This window comes from Cornus florida, unplaced genomic scaffold (assembly GCF_030987335.1).
Source record: "Cornus florida cultivar Cherokee Brave unplaced genomic scaffold, ASM3098733v1 CherokeeBrave_3.0.0_Hap2_Chr08, whole genome shotgun sequence".
Taxonomy (NCBI): Eukaryota; Viridiplantae; Streptophyta; class Magnoliopsida; order Cornales; family Cornaceae; genus Cornus; species Cornus florida.
The window spans coordinates 37,259,923-37,287,777 of NW_026775578.1; the positions used below are offsets into that span (position 1 = coordinate 37,259,923).

Consider the following 27,855-nt stretch of genomic DNA (forward strand, 5'->3'; position numbering starts at 1 on the left):
TCTTGACCATTTGACAAGTACTACATTGAGAGACAAACATAGCAATGTCCTTTTTCATACCTGCCCACGAAAACTGTCGCTTCATATCCTGATACATCTTGTCTCCTCTTGGATGAACAGAAAACTCAAAGTGGTGAGTCTCAGTCATCACACCCTTCCTCAAATCATTTACAGAAGGTACCACCAAACGGCCCTTGTACCTCAAACCTCCATCAGTCCCAATATAGTAAAATAGGACCTCACCGGAAGCTATCTCTGCAACTCTGTCAATGTACTGCTGATCCGTGAGTTGTGCCTTCAAAACCTTGTGAATGATAGAAGGTGTAACTACCATGCAAGCCATGAAAGCATACAATAACTCATCCACCGTCTTCAAAGCATTCCACTCAGTGGTGAATAAAGCAGAAAAACTACCAACAGGTCTGCGATTGAGTGCCTCTACCACCACATTCGCTTTCCCTGGATGGTACTGTATAGAAAAATGATAGTCTTTCACAAACTCTAACCATCTGCGCTGTCTCATATTCAGTTCTCGCTGAGTAAACAAGTACTGCAGGCTCTTGTGATCACTAAATAATCTGAAAGACTCACCCAACAGATAATACCTCCAAATACGTAAGGCAAAGACCACAACTGCCAACTCCAAATCATGTGTTGGATAATTAAGCTCGTAAGGCTTAAGCTTATGAGATCCATACGAAATCGGTCACTCATCAAAAGCTTTCTGACAAAGTTCATCCCATACGAACCGTACACCCTTTTTAGTCAAATGAGTGAGTGGTCCTGCTATCTTCAAGAATCCCTGAATGAACCTACGATAATATCCTACTAATCTGAGGAAACTTTGAATCTCGATAGGTAAAGTAGGCTGTCCCCACTCAACCACTGTTGAAACTTTGGCCGGATCTACCGCTATTCCCTTTTCTGACACCACATGACCAAGAAACTTCACTTCCCGTTGCCAAAATTCACACTTCTCGAACTTAGCATATAACTGGTGCTCACGAAGCGTCTACAACACAATCCAAAGATGTCTAGCATGATCGTCCTCAGACCTAGAATAGATCAAGATAACATCAATAAAAACAATGACAAACTGATCCAAATAAGCCCTGAAGACTCTATTCATTAAATCCATGAAGACCGCTAGTGCATTAGTCAACCCGAACTGCATCACACGAAACTCATAAGATCCATATCTACTAAGAAACGCTTTCCTCGGAACATCCTGCTCCCTAACCCGAAGTTGATGATATCTAGAACACAGATCAATCTTAGAGAATTACGTAGCTCCCTTAAATTAATCAAAAAAGATTATCAATCCTGGGCAAAGGGTACTTGTTACGAATAGTAACCTTGTTCAACTCCCTGTAATCTATACACAGGCGAAGTGAACCATCCTTATTCTTCACAAACAAAACCGGTGCTCCCCAGGGTAAAGTACTCCCACAAACAAAACCGGTGCTCCCCAGGGTAAAGTACTCCTACGAATAAAACCCTGGCTGAGTAGCTGCTGAATCTGATCCCTCAGCTCTAGCATCTCCACTGGTGCCATCCTATACGGTGCCCTAGCAATAGGCGTAGTGCCTGGAGCTAAGTCTATCACAAAATTGATCTTTCGATTAGGTGGCAACCCTGGAATCTCCTGAAATACATCCTAAAATTCCTGTACAATTGGTATGCTATCCAAAAATACAGTAATCCCCTCATCCATTTCCTCTTCTATATGGAACAAATAAGTGCTAGTGACCTTGTTAGAACGTGGCATAGTAACAACGTACATATCCTGACCAGGTATGGTGAAAACAACAGACCTATCATAACAATCAACTTGGGCATGGTAGTGAGATAACCAATCCATCCCAAGTATCACATCATAAGTGTGCATGTCTAGGACCAAAAGATTGGCTAGAAATCTGAGTCTATCAATATCTAGTGTCATAGGCCCATCACTTTCATGTAGAATGGTTGTATCGCCTAACGGTGTAGAAATACCCTGAGGTCTATTGCATACTTGCGTCGTCATCCCTAAACTATATCTCTATGTTTCCGAATACTCCGTAAAGCAACCAAAACACATAAGGTAAAACAAAATGCTCCGCAACTATTCCCTTTTAGATTATCGTGCTATCCTGGGAATTTCTCCTTCGAATACAAACCTACCATATCAATTTACACAAGTTCGTTTATAAACTCCTTGGTAATCGTCCTGTCTCAACACAATGTACCACAAACAAATATTTGTTTGCCTGTTCCAAAAATACCCAATCATTCCACTATGATAATTATCTATTATCGCAACATGCACATCCCAATATAGCTTAATAAAATCATACATGTATATATCACAAAAATGCTATCATAAAACACAATGAAGATAGCCAAAACCGCTATTTCATTTTATTAAGAACTTTTTCCAAACCATAAACTGTCAAACGAATAATCGTAAAATATTCTTTAATATAGTACTAGTGTACGTATCTAAATCCATACTACACCTTTTCTAACACCTCCACAACTACTAGTAATCAAAATTACTCTTAAAAGAACAGTCATCCTTGAACTTCGGTGCCCTCTATCTTGGATTCTCCGGTATCTCCTCCATCCTGATCTTCTTCGGGGTTTTCCTCTCTGTTTGGCTCAGCTTCGAGTACCACCGAAGTTATGTTAGGTCCACAGTATGGTGGCCAATCTCGCATACCAGAAACCTTTCTTAACTTGTACTCCGAAGCAACACATATTGGAATCATTTCCTTAGTCTCCAATTCTGCCTTCTTGGTCGGCCTTCGTAGGGGAATCGTCGGAGTAACCTTCTTCTTCTGTGGGTCCTTCTTTACTTTCATTGCGGACCACATCCTTTTCCTAGTGCCAAACATTCTACAATTACAGAATAAACTTGACATCAGTACTTTCTAAACGAACCGTAAAGGAATACAATGAATCCTAAACTTAAACTCTATTCAAGAGAAAACGCTACGCGAAAGTCTTAATACGAAACATCCTAGAGACACTTGAACCTAGAGTGCTTTGATACCAACTGTGATACCCCTCGGATCCGAGACACGGGTTGATCAAGCCCAGGCCCAAACCCGAGGGAATATCAAACAATTAATATTTTAAAACGAACACAGAATATAAATCGATATAAGAATTTAAATAATGAAACCGAAAGAAATAATGAATATAAACTCCTCCAAATGATAATGAAATAATAATAATCCACTTCTCCAAAACCTCCAAGAGTACAACTTGGGAATCCATCTAGTGGACCCCTAAACAAAAATCCCAACTGAACTAAATAACTGAAAATATAAACCAAACTAGAACAGAGAGAGATGTCCTACGTAAACAGATGAATGAGAGACTGTCCCCGACAAGCATGAAAAAGCTCTAAGGCTGGAACCGTCCTGTACCTGAAAAGAATAAACGAGTGGGTCAGGCCCACGAACAAGTTCTAATCTAACTGCAATCCATACAGTGATACACCCTAGATACTTCACAATATCTATCTAGTCCATACATATATATATCCACACTAAGGGACATTCACTAGACTATAATAGGGGTCTTAACCTGAATAGAAGGCAACATGCGAAAACGCACCCAAAGGTGGGCATGAGTACCTAGACCTAACAGGGTACATTTCAACCTATCATAGCCAACTACGCATACACTGCATATACGCACCCTAACTAATGAGCCTGAGACTCAAGCTTATCTCATGGTACCATAATTGTATATCTAAAGTCCGTCCAAAACCAGAATATGTCATTCAATTATTTATTGAGCTAACATACAATATACAATCCAGTTGGTCACTCAACTTATTCAGTTGATATGACTTAACTACAACCAACTAATCCAGGAAGTCAATCAACTTAGTCAGTTGATCTGACTTAAACATAATTAGGATTCAATATTTTATAATCCATTCCTTTACTCCGATAGGTTAGGTCTTAGCGTTTTGAGCTAAACCATCCCTAGTATGCCACCGTCCTATACCAGTGCATATAATCCTCAATATCCATGTAAATTACAACACGTAAATAATAGTTGTGATACCCCTCGGATCCGAGACACGGGTTGATCAGGCCCAAGCCCAAATCCGAGGGATATCAGATAATTAATATTTTAAAACGAACACGGAATACAAAAGTGATTAAAGAGATAAAATTTAAGCTGAAAGAAACTAAAATAAATCCTCAAATATAAATATTTAAACCTTGACAATCCAAACTCCATAAGTTTAACAACTCGGGAATCCATCTCTAGTGGACCCCTAATAAAATCCCAAACTGCATGGAAGAAAACTGAAAATACAATCCAAATCTAATATCTGGAAAGAAGTCCTACGTTGTCGGTAGAATAGAAGTCTGTATCTGCTCTGCACGATCAAACTCTAACCCTAGAACTGACGAGTACCTGAAAAATATAAGGGTGGGTCAGGCCCACATGCAAGTCCTGATCTACTACAATCCAAACAGGAATCCGATACGCGGATACATACTAGAAAGACTCAACAGTATCTAGAGTAGTCCATATATGTATAAGTACACACTATAGGACGCTCACTAGTCCAAAAAGGTCTGTTTCAGCCTGAATAGAGATACCATGCAAATCGCACATACTGTGGTCATGTGTATCTAGACCTACCGGGGAACAACACCTCTGTCCAACTATCTATCCTAGGCAATATATGCACCCTAACCATGGTCCTGAGACTCAAGCTCATACCATGGCACATATAATAAATATATAAAGTCCGTGTCCTCCTATTACAAAATATCAACCATCTGAAAAGTGGTTTGATAAATGTAAAGCAAATCCATCCTGAAACCATATTAAGTCATTCAATTATTTGATTGATATGACACAAGTAGGTGATGGACTTAACTCATAGGGTTAATTCATACCTTAATCCAAATTAGGTAGGATTTAGTGTTTGACTAATCCATACCTAGTATGTCACCGTCCCATACCGGTACATACAAATTCTCCATATAGCATAGTTATTAAAACAACACTATATAATCAACAACCATCCTCCAGTATATGCATTGGTATAAATTCATACATATATCAATATTAGTTATTCACTACAAAACCTAAATATCATGCTCCAATCATTTAAACAGCTAGAATAAGACATAGCATTTGAATCCTCAAAAACAGCCAATAAATTGATACATATTAAACAAGTTAAATGTCAATTTAAATCCAACTAAGTATAGATAAATATAATTAATTTACCATACTTATAACACAGTAACAATATAAGGTTATATATAATTGAATTATATATAAAAACTTTGCCAAGTTCCAGTTATATAAACCTAGTAAAAACAGTGCAACGTATAGCCATTATTTGATCTGTTCATTGCTCCTACCCTTAAACCATTATGGTATTAAATGTTTTAAACATTTATTTAAGTCCCTAACATTTAATTACATCTCACAGTAGCTTTTAAACGGCTTCAGAAAACACTGCACAGCCAAACAACCCCTTAAAACCAAATATGTGTGCAATAAAAGAGAGCAGGCTCAAATTAAACATTGAGCCTGCTCAATTTTCCACTTGGAGCCGGCTCCATTAGCATTGAACCAGCTCTAAACAAAGATAGAGCCGGCTCCTTTGCCTTTGAGCCGGCTCTAAGGCTTTTTAGAGCCTGCTCAATCCCCTTCAGTAGCCTTTTGCCCGTTCTAGCTTCATCTTCTCCAGCTCCGGTGATTACAGAGCCTCTGAGGTGTTTCTAAAACTTTGTTCTAAGTTCAAGCTCAGTCCTAGGCACATATTAAACCACTGATATTCAACTAAAACATGCATGGAACACAAAGCTACGATTACAAAACCTCTGTTGTCCAATTTTAAGCAAGTTCCAACAGAAATTTATTTCTTTTTAATTTAGTGCAACTAAATCATGTTCTAAAAATTTGTTCTAGAGTTCAAACTCAGTCCCAGATTAGTTACAAGGCATCAAGTCACATCCCTAATCTCAACCATCAAAGATTAATCGTAACCCATAGAAGGAAACAAAAACAGAATAGTAAGATCATGCAAAACAATTAATTCACGAGATTAAACATAAATTCCTATATGCACAAAACATGTTATTATGTTTATTTACAACCATTTTAGCATTTATTAAATCCCTGGAGTCCAACTAGTCATGCACAGAACACGAATTAACGGGAGAGAGAAGAACAGAACTTGCCTTTGAATTTCAGATTGAAATTCTAATTCACCGTCTCTGTAAGCTATGTTCGTGTCCTATACTGCAAGTCTGCTCCTCCAATGCCTTGGTTCAACCCCAAAAACACCTCTCCTTCTTCCTTCTTGGTCCAACCTTGGTCTAAACCTCATCTCTTTTCTCTCTCTGTATCTCATTATTCTTTGTAGAACTCTGTTACGTAAATAGGTTTTATTGAATTTTCTAAAACCCTAAACCCACATGCGATTATATTTATAGACTTAAACATTAACCCTAATCCATAAATAACTTGGCCCATTGAATATTCTAGGTTTAAAACAGTGTCGGTTAAACTAGAAACATAAAACCCTAAATTCAGATAAATAAAATAAAATAATTAAATTAAAGCAAATAAATAATTAGATGCCCTAAAACAATTTAAAACAATTAAACCACACCAAAGAAATAAACAAATGCAATTTAACCAATTGATTACATAAAATACAATTTAAACAATTAATTAAATAAAAATACTATTTAAACAATTTATTAAATTCCAGGACTGTCCCTTTTAAAATTAGGGGTATTACAATAGTTTAGGAATTTATAGTCCAAAACCATTATCCAAATAATTGCAGAAGAGTGTCTAATATTTCAGCAATTAAAATCCAAGCGATAATCCATGTAATTGCAGAAAAAGGTTTAATATTTCAACAATTAGCATCCAGAGCATGCATAGATCAAAACTAATAAATAAATAACTCTATCATGCATTTAAAATAAGTTTTATAATCATATTATATCCCATTATATTGCTAAAATTAAGCCAAGCAATTAATTTCCTTCCATCTATTAACAACATAAAAAGTAGTTTAATTTTATACTGTTCATCCCATTAACTCAGAGGTAAAGCTTAATCACTTAAAGGTCTTAATATCACCCAAAATTAACTATTTAATCCCTCTGTGAAGTCCTAGAATTAATCAGAACAGTTCAAACCCTCAAACAGTGTCAAACAGTGTGTCAAAACAATTCCAGAAAGTGTAAACTTGAGAGAGCCTGCTCCATAAACTTGGGAGCAGGCTCTTTTATGCATGAAGCCGGCTCCATGCCTTTTGGAGCTGGCTCTAAGGGTGTAGCGAGCCGGCTCCATGCATCCCAATGGTTTGTTTACAATAGTTGAAAGCAATTACAGTGATTACAACCATACTGATTTAACATGCTTAAAGAACAAAATTGAAACTCAGACATGTAAGAACTGTAACAGAATTGATTCAACGCATACAGATCATCAATATAACATATAATAAACATGTAAATTTTAGTTAATGATCAATAAAACCCTAGAGACTATCGAGGTGCATAGAACATAAGCCAACGGGAGAGAGGAATAAATGAACTTTCCTGTGATTTCAGTAATGAAATCTCGACGTCGTCTCTAAGTTTTCGGCAATACTGAACACCGTCAAGCCTCCTACTACTCTAGCTCTTCCTTTCTCCTAGGTCTGACCTTTAAGCCACAGCCGAAACCCTCACCGAACGTGCTATGTTTTCTCAAAACCTTTCTCTGTTTCTCTCTGTAGCTTTGGTACGTAAATAGGGTTTTGTTTTTAACCGTAGTAGACGTACTGTTCTATATATAAAGGTTAAATAAAACCCTAACCCATGTATAACTAGAGAGAAAACCCTAACTAAATTCTAGTCGGCCCATAGAACAACCTAAGTTATAATATATGTCAGATACACATACATGACGTCTCAAAGAAAACCCTAAATAATTAACGTATTTAAAATACTCATTTAACTTAATTACATAATTAAACCATTATAATAAATGAATTAAGGACACATAATAAATAAAAATAATTTACCAATTAAATCAAATAATTCAATTAAATCAAATAATGCAATTAAATCAAATAATCATGCAACAAAAACAATTAAATAATTAAAAAAATGCAACAAAATACTTATTTAAAATACCGGGACTATCCTTTTAAAATTATGGGTATTACAAATAGTGTATGCCTTAGAGGATTTTTATTGATGTCTTCGGACTCTTGAGGTCCGAAGCTTTTAAAAACGGAAGAGGCCATGAAAAAGAGTCATTGAGACTATGTAACTTTCCAAACATATGATTAGGAATCTATTTGTCTTGGAGACTCGTTTTATGGCATTTATTTATAGTACGATATGGTTATATTAACTATACACTCTTTTTATTTTTAGTTGATGTGAGACAAAAAATAGAGTTAAGTTTTGGGCTAGGTATTTTGAGCTTAAAAAATAGAGAATTATTGCAAAGAGTGCCCGATGGTACTAGGGCTTAAACACAATTCGTGTTAGGCTGCTTTTGTTACCAGTAGGCCCTCTTTGCAACATGCTTGCATACTTTAATTTTTCTTTATATAAAGGAATGTTTAAAGTTATTTTTTACTGATGTGGGACAACATTCATATATATTTTTGTTTTAAAAGAGATAAAATTTTCTTGTCGTAATATCTATCTAGGGTACTGGTTTTGCCCTCGATCATGAAAGAAAAATTGGTGACTTAAAAAACAAATATCCTATATCAAATAGAAAATAACAAAAATATCAATATATTTGTATGGGTGGGAATGACCTCATATCGTAATGAAGATAGTTGGATACACGGGACTATTGATCGCTTGTGTATCCAATGCTCTCCATCTTTCTGAGTATCACTACATCACAAATTTATAAGAGAGGATGTAAAAAGATGTAGTAAATAAAAAATTTTATTATGTGGGCTATAAAAGCCTTATTCGTAAAAAGAAACATTGAAAAATTGATGAAATTTTCTAATAGTAGTATATTTTGAGGTGTATTGCATTCCATGGGTGTGCAATCACTCGCCCCTCAGCTTCAGCTAGCCTGTAAGCTCCTTTCCCCACTACTTTTGTAGCTCGGTACAGTCCAGTCTAATTGGGTTGTAATTTCTTTACGTGTGTTGTCTCCTGCTTCAGCACCCAAGCTCCCACTACAAAGCTTCTGAACCTAACTCACTTGTTATAACTGTTTCGCAATTGCTGTTGATATGAAGCGAGTCGGATTGCCGCAACATCCCTCTTTTCTTCTAAGAGGTCAAGGCTGTGTTCAAGCTGCTGATCATTATTCCCTTTGAGTAACAAATGTGTCCAAAAAGTTGGGATTACTGATTCTGTTGGGATGACAGCTTCGGACTGATAAGCCATTATAAAGGGACTCTCCCCTGTTGGCCTTTGTGTAGTGGTTCGATAAGTTGAGAGCACATTGGGAAGGTTTGTGTGCCATTTAGACTTGAGTTTTTCCTATTTCTTCTTCAGATAGTCGAAGATGGTCTGATTAGTTATCTCAGCCTGTCCATTCCCCTGTGGATGGCTTACTGCGGCCAACTTCTGTATGATTCCATGCTCAACAAAGAACTTCCTTGTGCTCCTATTGTGCAGGTTCTTTCCGTTGTCCATTATGATGACCTTCGAATCTCCAAATCAGCTGATTATATTGTTCGATAGAAAGCTTTTCACTTGCTCGTGAGTCACACTTGAATAGGCCTCTACTTCTACCCATTTTGTGAAATAATCTGTGGCTAACAACACGTATTCCTTTTGCTCCAGAGTTTTGGGTAAAGGACTTACCATATCTATTCCCCAGTGAGCGAATGGTTATGGATTTGCCATTGTACGCAGATCTTCAGCCGGTTGATGCTTCATTGGGCCATAGCGTTGACATTTGTTGCACTTCCTGGCATATTCCTCGACGTTTCTAGCTAAGTACGACCAGAAATAGCCTTGAGTTAAAATTTTATGGGTGAGGGCTCTTCCGCCAGAGTGGTTGCCACAATCCCCATCATGTACCTGCTTTAATACCTCGAGGGACTCTGTGGGAGTTAAGCACTTTAATTACGGGCCTGAGAATGACTTACGGTATAATTGGTTATTAATGATGGAGTACTTGGCTGCTGCAAACCTTACTTTTCTGGCCTCATCCTTTTGATTCGGAAGGATTCCATTTTTGAGATAGCTTTCTAGTGGATCCATGTAACAACCCACTCTACCACATGGTATGATATTGTCCGCTTTGGGCCTGAGCCCGCACGGTTTTGCTCTTGGGCTTTACCCCAAAAGGCCTCATACCAATTGGAGGTGACACACTTACATATAAGTACTTCACCTTTCCTCTACCCAGGCGATGTGGGACTGTGCACCCGTAGCTCGCCAGTGTGGTAGCCTGACAGTGTCTCTCGCACCCGCCCACGGCACACCCGCCCACAGGGTCATCACAATCACCCCCCCTTTGGGGCCCAACGTCCTCGTTGGCCACACTTCCGGCTGGGTCAGGCTCTGATACCATTTGTAACAACCCACTCTACCACATGGTATGATATTGTCCGCTTTGGGCCTGAGCCCGCACGGTTTTGCTCTTGGGCTTTACCCCAAAAGGCCTCATACCAATTGGAGGTGACACACTTACATATAAGTACTTCACCTTTCCTCTACCCAGGCGATGTGGGACTGTGCACCCGTAGCTCGCCAGTGTGGTAGCCTGACAGTGTCTCTCGCACCCGCCCACGGCACACCCGCCCACAGGGTCATCACAATCCATCCAGCTTGGCTCCCTTGGAATCTCTGGGATTACCATTACCGACAGCTGAGGACCTAAACTAGGTTCTTCCAGGGTGTCGATAGGCACGACGTAGATCAAATCTTTATCTGAGGAGGAAGCCGTTGTAGCTAGTCTGTCTGCTTCAGAATTCTTTTCTCTTGGTACTTAGTGAAATTCAATTTGATCGAATCCACGCGTAACACTTTCGACAACATCTTTGTATACCCTCATTTTTTCTTCCTTTGGTTGATACTTTCCTGTTACTTGATTCACAATGAGTTGTGAGTCACTAAAAACTTTTAGACACTTTACCTGGAGTTGACTTGCCAACCGAAGCCCAGCTAACAAGGCTTCATATTCGGCCTCATTGTTGGTGGCGGGAAAATCCAAACGGATTGATTGTTGTAACTTTGTTCCTTCTAGAGTTGTGATGATGATCCCTGTCCCTACATTAGTCAAGTTTGAGGAACCATCAACATGGAGTTCCTACTGTGGTTCTGGGAGTTTTAGCTCTTTAGGCTTATTTTCATACTCCAGGAGGAAATTGTCCATGGCTTGTCCTTTGTGTGACACCTTCGGCTCGTAGGCTATGTCGAAAGAACTAATCTTGATTGTCCATTTTGTAATTCTGCCTAACAAATCCGGCTTAGAGAGGATAGCTCGCATAGGATAATTTGTGAGGACCACTATGTGATGAGATTCAAAGTAATGCCAAAGCTTTCTCTTTGTATTTACTAAAGCTAGTATGATCTTCTCTGCCTTGCTATATCTTATTTCGGCCTCAATTATTGTCTTGCTTATGTAGAAGACTGGATATTGATTCCCCTCTTTCTCTCGTATTAGAACTGCACTTGTGGCTGTGTCAAAAATTGCTAAATCCATGGTGAGGACTTCTTCAGGCTTTGGGGCACACAAAATAGAGGGTTTAGTCATGTAGTCCTTTAGTCTAGCAAGAGCTTTTTGTTGCTGAGGTTCCCATATGTCTCTGTTCTTCAAACGTATAACATCAAAGAAATGTTTGCACTTATCCGATAATCGGGATATGAAACGACTGAGAGTTGTTATTCTGCCGGTTAGGATTTGCACTTTTCTGCAAGTTTTTGGCTCCTGATTCTGTACTAGGTCATTGGCCTGAGCCGGGCTTACCTATATCCCTCATTTGTTAATAATATGGCTGAGGAATTGTCCTGGAGAAACTGCAAAGGAACATTTAGAGGGATTTAACCTTATATTATATTTTCTCAGAGTGTCGAAGACTTCTTAGAGGTGCTTGGGATGATCTTCCTTCTTCTCACTTTTGACCACCATGTCGTCGATATAAGCCTCCACTGTCCTACCCAACATCTTATCGAAGATCTTATTGACGAGGCGCTGGTAAGTTGCCCCAGCTTTCTTAAGTCCGAAAGGCATAACTTTGTAATAATAAGTTCCCTTCTCTGTGATAAAGGATGTTTTTTTCTTTATCCTCTGGATTCATGCGAATCTGATTGTATTCGGAGTACGCATCGAGGAATGTTAGTCTTTCATAACCTGTGGTAGCGTCCACCATCTGATCTATCTTCGGTAGCGGAAAACTATCTTTGGGACAAGCCTTATTGAGATTGGTGAAATCTATGCATACCCTCCACTTTCCGTTCTTCTTTTGGACCACCACTACGTTCGAAAGCCACTGTGGATAATGTATTTCCCTGATGAAGCCCGCTTGAAGCAACTTATCTACTGATGAGCGCTAAAAAGTGCGTATTTAAACCCCTTAAGCTTATGCATCCTAGTACCTTTATCTATCTTACTTTACCGTTTTAAATTGATTTCGTGTTATTTACATTTTTAGGCACTTATCCCGAAAATAAGCTAATTCAGCCAAATAAGAGCAGAAATGAAGCAATTCTGTGATGAATCAAAGAAAGAAGCCAAGTGGAAGCAAAAGGAAGCAAAAAGGTGAAATTCAATATCTTCGATCGATCTCAGATCAAAGTTCGATCGATTCAACATGATCGATCTCAGCACTTCAAGATGGATCTGAGCCGTGATGACATTTTCAGAGATCTCAAAAGTTCAATCGATCCAACATCATTCTTCGATCGATCGAACTACCTTGTCCTTATCCAAATGATTGATTTTATCCAGTTGTACCACCCTATCAACCACTTTTGTTCTTTTCCCAAAAATATCTTCAAAATATCTCAGATTTGCTTTTATCCAAAAAGGCGCCGCCATTGAGGATCGATCCAACTTCAGTTCGATAGATCTCAGCTATGTTCGATCGATCCAAGTCCAAGGTTCGATCGATTGAACTTCCTCCAGTGCGAAAAAGTTAAATTTCCAGCTCATTGGAAGCTGTCCTTATCCAATCATTGGGGAATGTTTTGTGCACGACCCCAGCTCATTTTGTGTGTCACTTGACCTACCTATATATAGAATATGATACACTTTTTGAGGGGAGACCATCTATCACAAGAGAGGCTATTCTTAGGGAGGAAGAAATGAGGAGAAGGCTAGAGACATAAGATTGGGAACTCTTCATCAACCAAGGAGCAAATCTCTACTATGGAGTTAGCCCTTGAGGGTTGGAGAAGCACTACCATGAGTGGCTAGACATCCTCTTGGGCCTAGAGTTAGCCCCAAGCATGCTTTCTACATCTTGATTTTGTGTATTATTGAGGGATTAGTGTTGTAATACATGTTTTGGTACTTTTATATATATAGATCTTGTTTATTCAATGATTTATGTGATTTAATGCTTCCAATTGATCATTTCATTCTATCTATATGTCTATGTATGCTAGAAGAGATGTTCATGTGTTTGTCTCTATTTCATGTGTTATTGGTGCATGCCTATGTGTATTAATGCCATAGATCTAGAGATTGTCAAAACATAGTGCTTAATGAAATGCTCTTGTAATTTTTTTGATGGTTCATGCTCATTTCTTGATGGTTCATGCTCATTTCTTGATGGATTGTGCATCTCTCTTAGCTTAATTAGTTTAATTTCATGTCATTAGCTTAATTGTAGTGTAGTGGTAGCATAGTTGTTAGATGGGAGGACAATCTGTGCTTGTTGTTTGATGTTCCATACTTTTGAATGCAAGTAGCATATGTCTCTAACCTTGTGGTGTATTTGACTTGTGAGCTTAATGAAAGGATTAATGACTTGCTAGATATATTGTGCTTTTCACATGCTACTTAGACAATATATACTTAATTGTTAGATACATTGTGCTTTTCACATGTTGCTTAGACAATGTATACTTAATTGGTCATCCTTGGTAATTGAATCAACCAAACACACACACACATTAATATTGCAACACACATTTCCCTCATTAGTCACTTGTTAAGGGTGTAGAAAAGAATTATTTGGTGGTGACCTCTAAACCCCAAGATCTCTCTCTTACTTACTCTTTATTGCATTCAATTATTTCATTTAATTTGCTCTCTAGTTTAATCAACCAACCAACTATTTGTTTGATCAATCGACCTACTAACCCTAATAGCGATTCCACAACCAAATTCGACTCCAATCCCTTGGGACGATCCCGACTCACCCTAACTATATTTTTAGTGAAGGTAGTAGTGGCTTCTATAAATGTAAAACTTGGCCCTCGCCTTAATGCACACTCTCTAAGCTTATGGTGTAGCGACCCACCAACATCTACTTCTTCAACAATGATTCGATATCTTTCAGGAGTGAACCTCCTATGTTTTTGTTTGACGGGTCTGTATGTAGGATCCACCTTTAAGTTATGGCATGATACCGAAGGGTTGATCCCTGGCATGTCCAAATGGGTCCAGGCGAACGTATCTGTATTTCTTCGAATGACATCAATTAACACCTCCCTCTCTCCGACTGAGGGAGAAAAACCCATGTAAGTGACTTTCTGTGAATTACTGAGGATAACTTCTACAGCTTCAAAAGATTCCTCACTGGGCTTTACTGTTTCTGCCTCTGCTTCAGCTTCTGAATACTTAGGCAGAGGGCTGTGTAATTGCTATTTAGTAACACCTTCAGGGGTTGTATCTGAATTGGATATCTTAACTCCTTTCTTTGATTCCTTCAATGTCAACATGTAACACTCTTTTACAGCAACTTGATCTCCCCAAAGGTTAATGACTTCTTTTCCATTTGGAGATAAGCATCGCATCACTTGATGTAGAGTAGACGGCACTCCATTCATTTGGTGAATCCAACCTCTTCCCATAATGAGATTGTAGGAAGGATGAATTTCTGCCAAGACAAAGTTTTCTTTCAGTGTCCTTTTTGCAGCAGTGACTGACAAATCGATTATCCCAATAGGGTCCACTTTCATTCCATCGAACTTCATCAATAGATTGGATGTAGCTCGAACTGACGACGATGGGATTTCTAACTACTCAAAGGCTACCTTAGTTATAATATTGGCACTGCTGCCAGGGTCTACCAAGACTTTTTGAATCATGCAGTTTGCTACCAGAAGACTAATAATGAGTGGATCTTCGTGGGGAAGCTGCACTCTGGATAAATCTCTATCTCTGAATCCGATGCTGATACTGCCCGAAGTGATGGTATTTACTAAGGATAACTTTCTTAGCTTGTGGACAGCCCTCAGCCTAGAGCGATACACCTCTTCTGACTCTTGGTCTTCCTCCGATTTTCCATGTATTGCATGAATGACCTTCACTTGATTACCTTCTACTTTTCGAGTATTAACTTTCTTCGACCTAGTATGCTCCTTCTGCCTGAGATAATCTGCTAGGTCTCCTCTGGCTATCATATTTTCTACCTTTAGCCGAAGGGATTTGCAATCATTAGTTATATGTTCATAATCCCTGTGGTAGGCGCAGTGTTTGCTTTTGTCCCTTTTCTCCAGGGGTTGTCGCATTGGTTGAGGGACTGTGAATTAATCTTACTTTGTTTTCCTGGAATAATCGAGCCAATGTGGTACGGAGAGGTGTTACTCTCTCTTCGGTCTTATGTCTCAAGTATTTGGGCAACTGGTGCTGAGGCATACTGATTTCTTTGACTTTTTGAACTTGAAGCTTTTCCCGAGGCTTATTTTCTACCGTGACGAGGGTGGCATGTTGTGCTCGATGGGCTACATTCTCCTTAAGCCGAATGTAAATTTGTACCTTAGCATTTAGAGTTTGCATATCTAGAGGGGAGTATTTGACTAAAGAGGTATGGAACTTAGTCCCTTGGATCATGCCGATCTTGAATGCTTCTACAACAATCTTAGGGTGACAATCTGCTATCTCCGAAGCCTCCATGTTGTATCTGGATAAGAAATCTTGTAACATTTTTCCTCTCTTCTGTCTTATAGCGAAAAGACCAGCGATAGTTTTTTTCTGCTTCTTATTACTGCAGTATTGTGCTAGAAATATGGCGCACAGAGTTTCGTAGTTCTGGATGGACTTGTGTGGCCTATTCTTGAACCATTCTAATGTAACTCCCGTCAGACTAGTTAGGAAAACTTTGCACATGAATGCGTCTTTGTGGTTATCCAGAGCCATCTTCTGAGAGTAATGATCGAGGTGACGGGAAGGGTCTCTTGTGCCATTAAACTAAGTGAAGGCTGGTATGGTGAATTTTTTAGGTTTGTCAACGTAGTATATCTGATTAGTGAATGGAGTCTTCACCAGAGAGGCCTTATGCTCCCTTGCTATCTCGGCGGGTGTCTGAATCCCCAGGAGCTTCTTTTCATCAAAGACCTTCTGGACACCATCTTGAATGCCATTTGTCCATACTGTGAGCTTGCAGCTGGATTCGACTTGTTCGTCTTGTGTGTGATGAGGGTGGTTGTCCGAAGCTACTGCCTCGGTTCTCGTTCTCTACTCATGCCGACTCTTGTTGGCTTGAGCTTCGTCAACATGAGGAATAGTGGTTGGGGAGAGCTCTTGCTACATTGCCTGGTGGTGGTTGTGGTGCTATCTACGCCATGGTTGTCTGGAGAGCATTGTTCTTTTGCTGAAGCAACGCAATTTAATCCATACTAGCTTCGTTTGCTTGACGGAGGGTCTAGAACTGCTGCAAGAACTCTTCTCGCATCTTTTGCATTAGTTCTATCTGTTGATCGGCTGCGGCTACGGCTTCTCCGATTGACATCCGGGATCATAGTAGCATAAAATATTTCAATTCACTCATGGGGGTATGTTTCTATACGATTCCCACAGATAGCGCCAAAGTGTATGTGCAAAAATTCATTTAACCAAAAAGCTAAAAGAATAAATACAACTCACTCAAAATAAAAAAATAATTAACAAGAATAAGTCAGAAAAAAGCTTGTAATGCTCCATGAATTTTATTGGAGGTCTATGCCTCTATTTATATACAAAAAGATAGTGAAATTATGGTAGAATTCGCCATACTTGTCCTTCAATTCATTCTATATACAATTCTTTACCTATAAAGTTCTTTCCTTCTATAATTCCTTCCATGCAAGACTTTCCCATGGATAACTTCCTTATATGAAGAATCCTTAAGTAAACAGGACTTTGATTAATTTGAACTGGACTTGGATTAGGATGTGAATGGGCCGGACGAATCTATAGTAGGTCAAGAGGTTAATGTTAATAACCTTGGGTCAGTGGCAACTTTATTTGGCCTTGACCTAGATTGGGCTTTGATGGGCTTTTTGAGATCAATTGGGATTCTAACTTACTTTAATGACGTGGCTGGTTCTTATTGGAGGGGAGATTTTTCCCTCCACACTTTCTATAATAGTTCCTCTCTATCAATATGTTGTATTTTATCTTTATAACACAAATAATATTATATATTGAGTTATAATAAATAACCGTCGACTCAAATATTGATTCCAAATCGAAAGGTTGTAAATTAGTGTTCCAACAATTTAAAGATTAGAATAATTTTAAAGATCGGTTGGATTCTGTTTTCTTTGCTAGTACATAGAGGGGGTAGGCATGCCTCTCTCACTGGTTTCCTTTAATCAAGTAGATTATTTATAAATAAATAAAATAAAAAAATAAGTTGGATTGTTTATTTTGGTTCCAATTATGTGAAATCATATTGTAACGGTGCCTAAAGTTCAATAATACCACATAACACAGAATGTTTGATTTCGAATGTTTGATTTTTGAATTCACGTCGGATCTAGTTATTATAGTCAGATAATCTGTTAACCTTGTTTGTACAAATAAATACAAAGATGACAGATTAAATTTGAAAGAAATGACACGTCTTATTGATTGATCTTATGGCACAACAATACACATTAGCTTCGATATGAAGAAGGAATGCACACAACCACATTTCTCTCCATATATATGGAGTATGAATTCTTTCTTCATGTTTTCTTTGCTTGTACATAGAGGGGGTAGGCATGCCTCTCTCACTGGTTCCTTTAATCAAGTACCTTATTTATCAATAAATAAAATAAAAAAAATAAGTTGGATTGTTTATTTTGGTTCCAATTATGTGAAATCATATTGTACTGTTTTTTCATACAATTTCATTTTCACTAAATATGGAGAAAACATGAACAAAGAATTCCTACTCCCTATATATGGAGAGAAATGTGGTTGTGTGCATTCCTTCATATCGAAGCTAATGTGTACTGTTGTGCCATAAGATCAATCAATAAGACGTGTCATTTCTTTCAAATTTAATCTGTCATCTTTGTATTTATTTGTACAAACAAGGTTAACAGATTATCCGACTATAATAACTAGATCCGACGTGAATTCAAAAATCAAACATTCGAAATCAAACATTGTGTGTCATGTGGTATTATCGAACTTTAGGCACCGTAATAAAAAGAATAAGACACTAATCTATCATGGCATTTTCAAATGAGAAATACAAACAGCTCCATCAATTGATTTTCGGTCACTGCAACAAATATGAGTGTTCCGACAAACGCAGCGAATTAAGTAATAATTACGAAATGCGACAGAAAAATAAGTACACTACATAAAGAACATAAAGATTTATAAATAGTTCGGCAAAGCCTACATGCACGGTAGAGATTCGGCGAAAGTGTTCACTGTGTGTAAAATCGAAGATTACAAGTTTCAACCCCTCGCTCTCAGTTCTGTACGAAATTCGTCTCTCTCACACCCTAAATATCCTTATATATCGGATTACAAGAAAGTACTAATTAGGACCCACGATCCATGAACAGAAACGGCCCACACAAAACTCAACAAACGGGTCGTCGAGTAATAAATAGATCGCAACGCGACCCGACACCAAATTTCGATCGCAACATCACAATGAAATATAAAACTGAGAAAATCTGCCGCCACGAGACTTGCCACAGACATGGGATAGAGTTGTAGCTTATTGCAGCAGTCGCCATTTTTTTAACACAAAGAATAGTAGTAGTATATACAAATGCTAAAATTATCACAATATAATTTGAACAAAAATAGTCTAACAATAAGCTTTGGATTTGCCGAAACATTAGTATCATACATTAAAAATCAAAATAGACCAACAGGACTGTGGTTTAACGGTACAAGGCTACTACTAGTTCCAGTCTCAGTGGAGGCAGTGTATGTGAGTCCCAACTAAGAAAAAAAAAAATCAAAATAGCAACTGATACAAAAGAAATGTCAGTAGGCTTTCTTGTGTGTGAAGAGCGAAAGATGAGCAGCGACAACCTAAACTGTTCTTTATAAATGAGGTTGTTCAACATACCACCTTTTATTTTCCCAAACTGCTGCAACCTTTTACTTTGATCTCGTGTGTTTCCTGACTCTTCTCAGTTCTCATCCTTTTGTTTTTCTCATATAAAAGTGTCAGCTGTGATAATACTAAAAGAAGACTATACAAAGTCAAATGCTACATCAAAATTATATGTGACGAAAGTAAACGAAACGATCCTTCTAATTATTCTAAAGCGAACTATAATTGAGAAAGTTTAGCATACAAAGAACTTACAAGAAACATTAATACCACAGTACTGAATTGTTTCATGAATTTCAAATACCCAAGTTCAAAATCAACACTAAAAACAATGGTTAAAGCCCTAAACCAATGAAAATTTCGAGACAAAATGTTAATTGAACCTGACGTGGTAGAAACTCATCCAAAATGCTTATCGTATAGGAAAAAATATTCATCTTCATCTTCATCTTCAGTAGAAACCCAGCAATTCTCATTAAAAAATCTTCAAACAAAAACCATTCACCTTCTTTTGCTATCTTATCAGCACACAACAAAAACCATCCAAAATGCTTATATGGGAAAAAACTCGAATTTATAAATGAGAGGCAGATTCAGATCCCTAAGAATCATTTCTCGACAATTGTAGTGCGATCTCAAGATACATACTCTCTCGTAGCTACTGGGCTTTCATCATCATCAAAGGCACTTCCATTGCCTTGTGTGCTTCATCGTGGTGTTGTGGGGGGGTCATAGACTCATACTCATCACGCTCTCTCTTCGGAGTATTATTTTGTCTTCCTCGCACACTACAAGCAACAGATAGAACCATAGAGTGCATCCACTATATTGTATATTGTTGCCATAGTTTATTCTAAGAAGAGAAAAATTAAAAAGGGACACACAAAATCTGATGATGGTTTAAAGAGATTCAAGACAATTGTGGTGCCATCTCAAAATACATGCTCTTTCTTAGCGCGGGGACTTTGATCATCATCAGAGTCATTGCGCTTTCTCTTGAGAGTATTATCTTTGTCTTCCACTGGTACTGCTTCATCTGAATCCTCAATGATTCCCAAATTTCCACACCCATCCTTCCATTTTTTTACATCTTCCTCATACACTACATGTACTCCCCATTTCTTCGCTGGCAACGTCCTTGGACCAAAGTCGAATAAAACCTCAACTTGGCACCATTTGTTTGAATTTTGATCCCATGCCCCACTCCCAATCCCAAGGACATGAGTTGGAAGATAGCTCAACAACATGTGTTCGGAATCAACGTTCCTATCTGTGGGATTCCAACACAAACCCTTCCCAAGAATATATTGTCTATTATAACGGCCTGTGAAAATTAAAATTATATCTGGCAAATCCATAGCTGATTTTACATTTGCAAAGTCACCAACAGCACACACCGCAATCCCCATATATTTCTCGCTACACCAATCTGGAGGCAGTTGCAGATATGTCGAAGTACCTAAATTCTTATGACTGAACATTTCTGGAATCTCTCTTCCGGGTAAAAACATAGAAAATTCAGAATTTACAACACAGAGCCTCTGTACCAAGAAAACAACATGTCATTCATTCATATATACACATGTGCACACACACACACACACACACACACACATATATATATAGAAAGAGAGAGAGAAAGTAACCTGAAACAGAAATCTCAACAACATATCACCCACATCTTCCCTCCATTTATTCTCTAACAGCTTCAAGCAATTTGACAATGTGACCGAACACAGTGATCTATAATTTGTAGACAGATCTCCAACGCTTACTAATGATTGGCAATCATCTGCCAATAATTTAAGTATACACGATGGAAGCTTTGGTAATGCTTCTAGCCTCTTACAGCCTACTAACTTGAGTTTTTCAAGTTGAGAAAGCCGGGAGATGCTTTCAGGTAAACTAACAAAATTGTTTCTGCTTAAATTCAACTTTGTCAGAGAGGATAAACTGCCAAGGTCACTGGGAATCCCTCCTTCAGACAGATTGCAATCACTAAGATCAAGTTTTGTCAAGGAATTCAAACCTGTTAAAGAAGGAAGCACCAAAGACATTGAATCTTCACATTTCCTTGCTAAAAACCAAGATGAAAAAAATGATTGAGATAATGTTCCCTTGCATCCACTAAGGGACAATACTTTGAGGTCTTCCAAAAGATTAATAGAAGATGGTAGTTGTTTGATAGAAGTTTTATTCGCGTGAAGCTCCTCTAAACATCTTATATTTCCCAAGTTGTCTGGCAATTCCTCAAGCTTTGAGCAGCCAGAGAGGGTGAGAGTTTTAAGGCAGCTCAACCTACAAATGGTTCTAGGAAGAATCGTAAGGTATTTGCATTCACTCAAATCCATCAAGGTAAGGCTAGTGAGATGTTCAATTGACGAGGGCAGTTCTTTTATGGCAGTTCTATCCAAATAAAGTTCTGTTAAACAAACCATATCCCCCAAGATTTCTGGGAACTTTTCTAATTTCAAGCAGCCCGATAGAATAAAAGTCTCAAGAGATTCCAAGTGAATACCATTCGGAAACCTCTTCAGATTTCTGCAGTCTTTCAGGCTTAGAAAAACAAGCCTTTTGAGAACTCCAATGGATGAGTGAACTTCTACCAAACTCATACAATCCTCAAGATTCAGGGTCTCCAGATTTGGAGTAACTGTGAAGTCCGGGGTACTGGATAGCCTATGAGAGTGACTAAGGTTGATGACCTTCAACTTGTCCAGAAGCAGTTGAAACAAATGGAAAAAATTAGAATACTAGGCTCTCATGAAACATGACAATATATTCAATATAGTTAAAATTAATAATATTGATCACACCTTTATTTTCTTCCAAAGTTGTTTGATGCTGCTATAACACATGCTAAGTTCAACAAGATTCTCTGCCTGAAAACTTGCTGGCAGAGAGCCTGAAGGGTATGCATGCCAATCAAGACACCGCAACTCTTTTGGAAGGTGGGCAGGACCTTTACTGAACACCACATTGTAAACTTTGAATAGCCTCAGTTTCTTCATCTTTCTGAAGGCTTCAGAATTAAGATCAACAACTTCAGGTTTAGGCAGTTCCAAGCACATGGCTTCAACTTTTTCTGTCCCCTAACAACCGAGAGCACAAAGCAGAAGTAAAGAAGCAATATAAAATGTCGGTTAGGATTATAAAATTTGGCTTCTTCAATAAAATATCTATTAGTCGAAAAGCTGATTTTTCACAAGCTATCTTACCATATTTTCTGTCAAAACATAACAAACATCCTCTCGAAGCCACAACCTGCTACGTTTCCAAGATTCTTGAGATTCTTGATGAATAATATACCAACCCATATCTTGTATCAAATCATGCATCCAAAACCGATCGTTTGAAATAGTTATGAGAGACTTTTCAATAAGAACAGGTATTCCAATTCCAGGGCAGAAGCCGCAACTGTCGAGTATTCTTGTTACATTACACTTGTGTTTCCCTTTGAAGAAGTATGCAATATCAAGGAAAATTTCCTTCTCCATTTCATCAAGTCTGTAGAAACTGATTTTAAGCACCTGAAGAATTTCTTTGTTAGGAATTTTGTGCAGCTTAATCAATGTGCTTTTCCATTCATCTGTTTTTCTACCATATAGAAAAGAACCCAAAATTGTAAGTGCTAATGGAAGGCCACCAGCATAATCTACTATCTGGTTTGAGAGCTCCAAATAACCTTCAGAAGGAAAACTTTGTTTGAAGGCTTTGATCGGTTGATCAACTAAACATCAACCTTCGCAATAGCACGAATCATTGTAAAATAGGGCTATTGGTCGGGTAAGTCGAACCACTGGGACTGCGCTAGTCTATGGCAACCTAAGTGTCTAGAATTGTTCTTAGAATGATAAGGGGTTTATAGAGGGTTTTGTTTGTTTGTCACTTAAACTTAGAACTTAGAATGCATAAAATAGTAATGTGCTAGGAAGTAAAGAGATATAATACAAGTAGAGAAGCCTAAGGAAATGAATCCGCTCCATCCCTAAACACATGCTAGATTAGAGCTAAATTGGGGAAACAACATAAATATGTGACCATGGAATGCTACAACCAAAATTGCTACATTCCTTCAAGAAATTCATGAAATCAATGGCAAGTATAACCTATCAAAGATGCACATGTTTGAACTACCTAAACTAGTGTGTAGCCTTGGACATGCTTACTAAGTTAGAGATTATCAAGCCTTTAATCACATGATAGGAGCACATGAAGTCAAGAGTCAAGAATAGTCCATCAAAGGAGGGTCCTAAGCTATGGAATATCAAGATTCTCATACAACATGCCAAGAAACCCATTTCACAATCTCATTTCCAATGTCACTATAGAAATGCAAGGCATACAATCATGAGTAAAGATGATCTAAGACAAGATAATACATTCATCATAATCATTTATAAGAAATTAGGTTCATTACATCAAGTGTAACTCTAGATTGTGAAATAATCACATATATACATCATTTTCCCCAAAATAAACTAAGGCTAGAACATGCTTACTACAGAGGGCTTCATCACCTCCCTAGAAGAGGGTTTAGTTACCCATGGTGGCCCTAGATTGAAGAAGAAGCTTGATCCTTATCTCCATTTTTGTGCACCCTCCTTGAAGCTTCAAGAACTCCTCCTTCTTGCTCCCTTCTCTCTCCTCTAACTTGCCAAAATGAAGCTTAATGTATTGTGTGGCTCTTATCCCTCTTATCTACCACCAAAAGGCCACCAACCAATATCTCCAACCACTTCATTAAAGAGGAAAACAAAATGAAGAAACCAAGGTGCAAGTGGGCTGAAATGAGCCATTTCCGAAGAGCATTCTGCCCAAAATTCGAGCACTCTAAGCAAGGCCTCGAGCACTCGAATTTAGTGTAAAAAGCTCCATGCTTCACTTGCTCCGCCCAGACCTACTTTGGTTAAATAGCCATAACTTTGCGCTCCGAACTCCGAATGATGAGCCGTTTGAAGATTTAGAAAGATAATTCAGAGCTATAAATATTTCATGTTTTGGTGGAGATCCAATTCTCAAGGATGGTTGGTCGAAAATGAAGATCAAGGCAGAATTTCATTGCTGCCAGGCAGTTCTGCGCACCTCTGGTAACAAGGCCATAACTCTCTCCTCCGAGCTCCGAATGACAAACCGTTTGAAGATTTAGAAAGCTAATTCAGAGCTCTAAATCTTTAATGTTATGAGGGAAGTTCAGTTCTCGAGTTTGGAAGGTCAAAATGGCGAGCAAAGTCCAGGTTCTACTGCTGCCAGAATTCAGCATTGGCACCTTTTGTTGCTCAAGATTCCACAAGGCCTTATTCTTGTTCCATTTTGGCCAATGAACCTGAAAATGCATAAAAACATAGAAATGAAGATAATCTACATAAATTAACATACAACGGACTTTACTAATGCAATTTAGGGCGCTTGAATATACAATATTCGGCGCTTATCAGGCTTTTAAAGAAAGGAGCTGGATAGCTTCATCTTCATTCAATGCCTCAACTGCGTGACTTTCATTCACTCCATGAGCAGTTAACAAATGTTTATCTCGTGTTGTTATGATGATTCTACTCCCAACGCCAAACCAACCATGCTCTCCAGCTATTGCATCTAGTTGCTCCCGTTTATCCACATCATCAAGAACAAGAAGAACTCTTTTAAAACGTAGTCTGGATATTATTATGCTTGCTCCTCTAACAGTATCAGTTATATTTATATTACTCCCTGTAAGTATTTCAGAAAGGAGTTGTTTTTGTAAAGCTTCCAAACCTTGTTTTTCTGAGATTTCTCTAACATTTGCGAGAAAGCAGCTACCCTCAAACTGATGATAGATCCGGTCATAAACAGCTCTTGCAATAGTTGTCTTACCTATTCCCCCCATTCCCCATATTCCTATAAAACGAATCTCATCCAACCCTTCAGACAACAATGATTTCATTTTCTCCACACGAGACTCTGTTCCAACCAGATACTGGGCAGCAAGTGGAGATGTATGGTTCAGTTTATTGAAAATCTCTTCAATTATTTGTACAATACATTTTGACTCATGGCTGTAGAGTTAGAATCATGACCATGTGTTAAGTTGAGAACTTAAAATTCATAATAATGAAATGAAGAAATATTATTCAATGTTGGTTGATTTTTAATTCAATATTATTCAATGTTTGAAATAGTTATAGAAATATAAATGAACTGTAAAGAGAAACTGAAACAACAACACATCTAAGCATATTGACACACATTTATGACATTCTAGGCAAATGTGCTTTCCCAAAATACTATTTCAGCTAAAAGTAACAACTCAAAGAAAATAATTCTAAAAAGGATAGAATAATAGTAGAAATATAAAAAGAAGAAAAAAGAGAGAATTGTGTAAAGTCTTGAATGAGATGAATCACTCATTCACAGCTCTGGTATTTATAGATAAAAAGAGCACTGCTCATATTACAAGAAAGAAAACTAAATTAAATCTAAATCAAATCACAGAATATTCTAAAGCATATTCTATAACATAATCACATCTTTGCTATTATGACAAGCCATTTCATAAATCGTGGCTATCATATATGCTAACACTTCCCCTCAAGTTGGTGCGTGGATATCTGAAACACCCAACTTAGACAATGCATTCTCAAACACAATCTTGCTGACACTATTTGTAAGAATGTCTGCAAGCTGCTGAGAGCTTGTGACAAATGGAGTGCAAATTTGACCAGAGATAATATTCTCTCGAATAAAGTGACGGTCCACCTCTATATGCTTAATCCTGTCATGTTGAACGGGATTTGCTGCTATGCTAATGGCAGACTTGTTGTCACAGTACAGTGAGAATGGAAGCGACACTGGAAGGCACAAGTCTGTAATCAAGGTTTTTAACAATAGCAACTCTGCCTTTGCACTAGATCAAGAGACAACATCCTACTTCTTACTGCGCCAAGTAACCAAGTTACCACCAATAGTGGGACAATAACCCGAAGTTGACCTCCTATCTGAAACTAATCCTGCATAATCAACATTTGTCCAAGCCTCAACATGTAAGTAACCATGATTAGCAAACAAAATACCACGGCCCGGACACCCTTTTAAGTAGCGAAGGTTCCGAATAGCTGCATCGAGGTGAGGGGTACGAGGAGAGTACATGAATTGACTCACGACACTCGCGACATAAACAATGTCAGGTCGAGTCATGGATAAATAGATGAGCTTTCCCACAAGTCGTTAATACTGACCAATATCTGATAACAACTCCCCCTCAGAATCAGCCAATCGATGATAATGCTCAATCGGAGTATCAACAGGACTAGCGCTAAGCTGACTAGAAGCAAAAAGCAAGTCAAGAACATACTTGCGTTGAGAGATGAAAATGCTAGCCTTGGAACGAGCCACCTCAATGCCCAAGAAGTACCGTAGGGGACCAAGATCCTTAATCTCAAACTGATTGCCAAGATTCTCTTAACCTCAGCAATTCCGGTAGTATCATCTCCGGTAAGAACAATATCATCGACAAACACAATGAGAGCAATTGTCTTACCGCCTGAATGACGTAAAAACAAGGTATGATCAATTGCACTTTGATGGAAACGAAACTTGAGCATGGCAGTGCCAAAGCGACCAGACCAAGCTCGAGGAGACTGCGTGAGGCTTTTCAGAGAACGACGAAGACGACATACCATACTAGAATGAGCAGGAGAATGAAAGCCCGGAGAAGGAACCATGTACACCTCCTCCTACGAATCACCATTGAGAAAGGCATTCTTGACATCTAATTGAAATAGAGGCCAAGATTGAGTTGCAACAACGGAAAATAATACACGAATGGCATTCATCTTGGCAATAGGGACAAAAGTCTCCTGATAATCTATACCATAAGTCTGAGCATAACCCTTGGCAACTAACCGGGCCTTGTAATGAGCAACTGACCCATCTAGATTATGCTTAACTGTAAACACCCAACAACAACCCACAGCCTTTCGTCCAATATAAAGCGGAGCCATGTCCCAAGCCTGATTTTTCTCAAGTGCTTGTAGTTCTTCTATCATAGCATCATGCCATCGAGGTTGTGCTAGTACATCTGCAACACTAGAAGGAAGAGGAACTGAGGCAACAGAAACAAGATAACTCCGATAGGAGGGTGAGAGAGCACAATCAGAAACAAAATTAGAAATAGGGTATGTACAGGAACGTTTACCCTTTCGAAGAGTAATGGGGCGATCATCATACGAAACAATAGCTTGAGAAGGCGGAGTTGGTGCCGAAGGAACATGGTAGTCGAACGTGGGAGTAGAAGCTTGTACCTGTTGTCTCCGACTATAAACCTGGAACAATTCCCCCTACTGGAGGGGTATCACGAGAAGGAATCATAGAAGACGAAAAAGGTAACGGTAGAGGAGTTGAAGACGGAAGAAGGTGATCATCCATTATATTCAATGGGAATCATTCACTTTGAGAACCCT

The 27,855-nt window shown here is 38.4% G+C and overlaps 2 protein-coding genes across 2 annotated transcripts; both read right to left on the minus strand.

Moving 5' to 3' along the window:
- Positions 1-15,161: 15,161 nt before the first annotated feature.
- On the minus strand, positions 15,162-16,281 carry LOC132270061 (uncharacterized). Its single transcript, XM_059771271.1, has 2 exons — positions 15,682-16,281; positions 15,162-15,554 (listed from the first exon to the last, which is right to left on the minus strand). The coding sequence occupies exons 1-2, from the start codon at positions 16,279-16,281 to the stop codon at positions 15,162-15,164; spliced, it is 993 nt and encodes a 330-aa protein (XP_059627254.1).
- A 3,276-nt stretch (positions 16,282-19,557) lies between these two features.
- On the minus strand, positions 19,558-26,590 carry LOC132270062 (TMV resistance protein N-like). The gene is made up of 7 exons (XM_059771272.1): positions 26,332-26,590; positions 26,019-26,244; positions 24,854-25,452; positions 22,636-23,147; positions 22,234-22,509; positions 21,064-22,170; positions 19,558-20,958 (listed from the first exon to the last, which is right to left on the minus strand). Exons 1-7 carry the CDS (start codon positions 26,588-26,590, stop codon positions 20,350-20,352), a joined length of 3,588 nt encoding a protein of 1,195 aa, XP_059627255.1. The 3' UTR covers positions 19,558-20,349.
- Between the last annotated feature and the right edge of the window lie 1,265 nt (positions 26,591-27,855).